The sequence below is a fragment of the Capsicum annuum genome, chromosome 9, assembly GCF_002878395.1.
Source record: "Capsicum annuum cultivar UCD-10X-F1 chromosome 9, UCD10Xv1.1, whole genome shotgun sequence".
NCBI classification, from domain to species: Eukaryota; Viridiplantae; Streptophyta; class Magnoliopsida; order Solanales; family Solanaceae; genus Capsicum; species Capsicum annuum.
Window position 1 is genome coordinate 3,253,172 of NC_061119.1, and position 5,312 is coordinate 3,258,483.

General features: G+C 31.1%; 1 protein-coding gene across 1 annotated transcript; it reads right to left on the minus strand.

Annotated features, from left to right (window-relative positions):
- Positions 1-409: 409 nt before the first annotated feature.
- On the minus strand, positions 410-2,195 carry LOC107843168 (delta(12)-fatty-acid desaturase FAD2). Its single transcript, XM_016687367.2, has 2 exons — positions 1,948-2,195; positions 410-1,747 (listed from the first exon to the last, which is right to left on the minus strand). Exon 2 carries the CDS (start codon positions 1,706-1,708, stop codon positions 587-589), a length of 1,122 nt encoding a protein of 373 aa, XP_016542853.1. The 5' UTR covers positions 1,709-1,747; positions 1,948-2,195; the 3' UTR covers positions 410-586.
- Between the last annotated feature and the right edge of the window lie 3,117 nt (positions 2,196-5,312).

Consider the following 5,312-nt stretch of genomic DNA (forward strand, 5'->3'; position numbering starts at 1 on the left):
CATATATATATGTGTGTGCGCGTGTGTAACTAATCTAATAGGCAATAATATTAGTCATCCTAAAGAATCTATTGGACGTTGGTAATTTATTCGTAAAAAGAAACAAAAAGAATGCGAAATAGGGTTTCTATTAAATATACTCTAAACGTACATTTGCACATCTCCAACTTTAATATGGTATTACCAAATATGGTACCGAACCAAAGTTTAATTTACCAATTACCGAACCGATATGTTTATAAATATGATATATATAGTATCTACATTCAAATACCAATTACTAAATTATAGAACCCGAACTTTGAAAATACCGAACGGCCAACCCTACTAAATACAACAGTATTTTCTTAAAATAATTATTCGAATTACGAAAAGCAATCTATGTATAGCAGTAAATTGGTTGCTGAGATAACAAAAAGAAGTGGAAACTATGATATAGATTATATATAGTTACAATAAAATAAAGATTAAACAAAAGATTACAGTAGAACACAACTTATTCGCACAACTATACTACTTATTCTCAAAACTTAGGCTTAACATTTAACCAAATTGCAAGTTATAATTAACTGATTATATTCCCCTTTTAGAGTTTGTTGTTATACCAAAAGATACCTCGGTCTTTGTATTCTTCAAGTTTTTCCACATAGATGCAGTCGTTTAAATCTCTCCATATTGCTTTATAAAATGGGGTACCATCAAACTGATAGTACTCTCCGAGTAATGGCTTGACAGCTTTGGTTGCCTCGACTGCATGGTAATGTGGTATGGTTGTGAATAGATGATGCAAAACATGAGTATTTGTAACATCATGGAAGAACAGATTCAGCACACCAAAGTCTCTGTCTACCGTACATAGAGCTCCTCTTATCCAATCCCACTCGGAAGAATCATAATGTGGCACTGATGCGTGAGTGTGGTTCAACAGAGTGAGTAGTACTACAAGCATGTTCTGAACTTGGAGAGGTACCCCGTACATGCATACAAGCCAAACTAACCCTTGTGCCAGAGCAATGCGATACAATACATAAGCAAATGCAAGCAGACCTAGATCTGAGATGTAGACAGCCAGCCTCTCACGGTCATTATACATCGGGCTATATGGATTATAGTGACTTGTAAATTTATCATATTGCCTGCCAGAGGCATTGAAGCTCAAGTAAGATTGCCAGCCAACATTGAGGGTGGTGATAAATGCATATACTCGTCCTGGTAGATTGTTCAAATATTTGGAGAACCATCTTAGTTCAGATTTAAGCCTTGGCACGTACACTTCATCATATTCAAGGGAACCAGCGTTGGAGTGATGACGGCGATGACTATATTTCCATGAAAAGTAGGGCACAAAAATTATTGTATAGAGGATAAAACCAACAGTGTCATCTACCCACTGATAATTACTGAATCCGTGGTGAGTACATTCATGGGCAATGACCCATATTCCAGTTAAAACACTACCTTGAGCGATCCAGTAAATCGGCCATGCTAGGTAATAGTATGGGTATGGAAGGAGGTGGAAGTAAGTGTTGGCTATGTACGAGAAGACATACAGTAGCGTGATATCCTTAACAACATAGTAGAAGGAGCGAACAAGAGATCGCTGAAAGCAATGAGGTGGAATGGCCTTCTTGAGCTCACCCACTGTAAAAGGAGCCTTTGAAACTGGAGCTCTTCTCCTTTGATCAGTTTTTGTCATTGCACCAGACATATTGCCACCAGCTAAAGCACAATACTATTTTTCCTGAATCTGCAATTTAATTTACAAAATTTAATTCAGATTATTAATGGTTCATCAGCGATTAATTAATTATGATGCATTACGTAAGAATACCAATATTAACAGAAAAACAATTCAATAGTTAATTTCTGATTTGTGAAAATTTGAAGGTTTTTTGGTTCGAAAAAAAAAAAAGAAAAAGAGAAGAGATTTTGTAAGAAAAGAAATACCTCTAAATTCAGAAGAGAATTTCAGAGTTGCCTCAAAGTGGGAAATGAACTTCTTTATTATATAGGAAAGAAAAGTAGGGGGGCAGACAAAAACCGGTGACATTAGATTATATAGAATTATATAGTCAAAGTAATTCACTAAAAAATAAAGGTGACATTAGGATTATATATAATTATATAGTCAAAGTGATTCACTAAGAAATAAAATAGTCAAAAACAGACTGAGAATAGTATTATATTTTAAAAGGCGGATAAATCAACACGGTGTTACGAGGAAAGATATAAGTATTGGTGCATGGGGCGTAATTTCCATTAATTTTTAATTTTTAAATACCCAATCACCCTCTGAACTATATCAAAAAAAGCTACGACACATCTCAACTTAAAGGGGATTTTATTACCTCCTAAACTAACTAAAAGTATAATTTTGACACCCTTAATGTCTACGTGGCACAACACACTAAAGTGTTCACGTAGGCACACGTGTGTGCTATATATGTTCCACGTAGGCACTAAGGATGTCAAAATTACACTTTTAATTAATTTAGGAGATAATAAGACCTCATTTAAGTTGAGATGTGTCATAACCTTTTTAAGTATAGTTCAAGGGAATAATTGAGTATTTTCTCTTTAATTTATAATATATAGTAATAATAATATAATAACATCAAAATAATACAAAATACATTAATAATTTTAAAAAACTTAGGACCATGAGTAAAAAGACTCATAAAAAATTAAATCGTAACATCATTTTACAAGCAGGAATAATGCAATAATATAAAAGCTATTATCAAATACAAATCAACTCTAATATCTCAACTCTCAAATAATAAACAAAATCACAATTTCTTAAAATTATATACAACTATCATGTTACACAAGTTACCTCCCTCCGAAAAAGAGCTAATCAATAAACTATTAGTGTTATTATTAAAACATCACTTCTTCATAAATAAAAATAAAATACTTTCAAATAATAAAAATATGATAATTTTGAGATATATGGCAAAAATTTAAATGTCAATCACAAGTAAAGATGTAATAGTGGAGATGTATATTTAAAATAGAAATATTAAGTAATATTTATTCTCACGACCTCAAATAGTAAATAAGCAATAAGATGGCGTGTTATTTGAGTTATTCTCAATTTTTTTATTTCTATATTTAAAAAAAATACTAAAAAATAAAAATAGTCAAAAACAATGAGAAATAACATTATTTTAAAAGGCGGAGAAATAAATAAGGTGCTTTAAAATAATCATTATTTTCGTTCGCTTGTCATTAATTTTCTAATTAAACTTTTATTTTTGCTTGTTATTTTTGAAATATCAAGAGTAAATAATTTTTTTTATTCTTAATAGTAATTATTTTTTTTAAAATAATTTTAATATATAATTATGTCATCCAAAATGTGATAAGTAAAATAAAAAAAAAAAGGAATACTATTTTTTTGTTTTGAAAATTTGAACTGTCATAAGACACCGGTACTAGAGGAATACTATTTTTACTCCTAAAAAACTCTCATCTTTAGCATTCTTTACAAAGAATTTGAGGTATTTGTCAGATGATTAATTGCCGCCAAATTTGACATTTCTATGGAAAGACTACTGCATTAAATAAGATGACTGCCTTTGTTGACTGTCGCCTCCATTCGGTTTTTTATTCGGTGTTTGATATCCGTATTGAAATCCTAATTAATCTAAGATTATGCATTGTAGGATTCACTAAAATGACAGTACTCCCAATAGAGTTTTCTTCATACCCAGAGTCGAACCTCCGATATCTTATAAAAGATGAAACAGCTAGTGGCGGAGCCAGACTTTTGGTTAAGGGTGCTCATATTTTTCTTTGGGCAAAAAACTGTTTAAAAAATAAAGAAAATAAATCACTGCTCACCTGTCAAGATTCAAACTCGAGTTGTTGATGCGAAAATGCACACTCTTGACTACTGGACTATGCTTCTCTAGCTTGTCAAGGGTGTGCAACAACATGTATATAATCATAAATATCTACATTTAACATATATATTCGAAAAAAAATTCCAATGAAAGATATTCATCTGACCATCCTTCGTTGGCCGTGGCTCCGCCGCTAAAAACAGTCTCATTCCATGCATCTCAATCGACGTCAGTGCTCCATATTTCCAGTTACCTCTTTCTTCCGTCTGAACAAATCAAAGTGAGAGAAATGTGCGTAGCAAATAAGTTACTGAAATTTCAACACTCGTGCAAAGACTAGAAAAGTCAAAGGAATGTTTTAATAATTATAGATGAAAGAAAAAAATTGGATAATTGGACGCAATTTCTAAGTTTGCGAGCTACGTGTTTTAATTGGCTTATTTAGACTTAATATAAAGTTTAAAAAAAAAATGGATCTTTTATTCTTAAATTTAAAATATACTAAATATAATAAAATACTTTTTAATCTTATAATGTCAAACGAATAAAAAATTAATATTAAATCTTTTTAAAAAAAATATTATTTTTTTTTGAAATAAACTAAAAGAAAATATAGATCAACCAAAAAAAGGGGAGGAATACTAGATAAGAAAAGGCCTGTTGAGTTTTGAGTTAAAAGTGATGAAAGAGTTTTAAAATAAGATTTAGGTGATTTAAGTTTTAATAATTGAGTGTAAGTGATAATTACTTTATTAAAGATTAAGAAAATTGAGAAAGTTTGAGAATAACCCATAAGTTTTTTAATTTACACCTTGATCAAAATGTGAAACCTAATATAACAGGAAACGAAGAAAAAAAACGTGTGTTTCTCTCTCTTTTCATTTATTGTTGTTTTCTTTCTCTTCGCGATTTTTGTTGTTCATTATTGTTGCTACTTTATTCATCATCTTCTGCTTCATTATCATCATCTTCTTTATCTTGTTGACCATTGTTGTTGTTGTTACGGCTACTGCTGTTGCTTGACCAATTTTTAAGTTCAAATTGTATTTCGTACATCACTTTGAAATTACTTCATAGGTGACTTTAGTAAGTAAAATTATGATTTTTAGTTGAATTTGTCATTTTGGTACGCTGCTATTGCTGTTTTTTCAACAATGAATAGAACTCGAACATGAATTTAACGTAAGTGTCATTATTAACTCTATTAACAAATGTCTTTATTTAGGTGTCACTAATGGAGGGATCAATAACAATAGGGGTGGATTGTCATGGTGAATGGATTGAGAAGAGCAATCGATATGTATGATGATGGAAAGAGGTGAAATGCTAGAGACGATAGCTATGACAGTCCAAAGTGATATTTCGTATAACAATTTTGTGAACTTAATCATCAGCTATTGTGGACTGAATTGTCAACCAGAAGAACTAGTTATCAGCTGCAGTGCTACACACACAACTACTTTG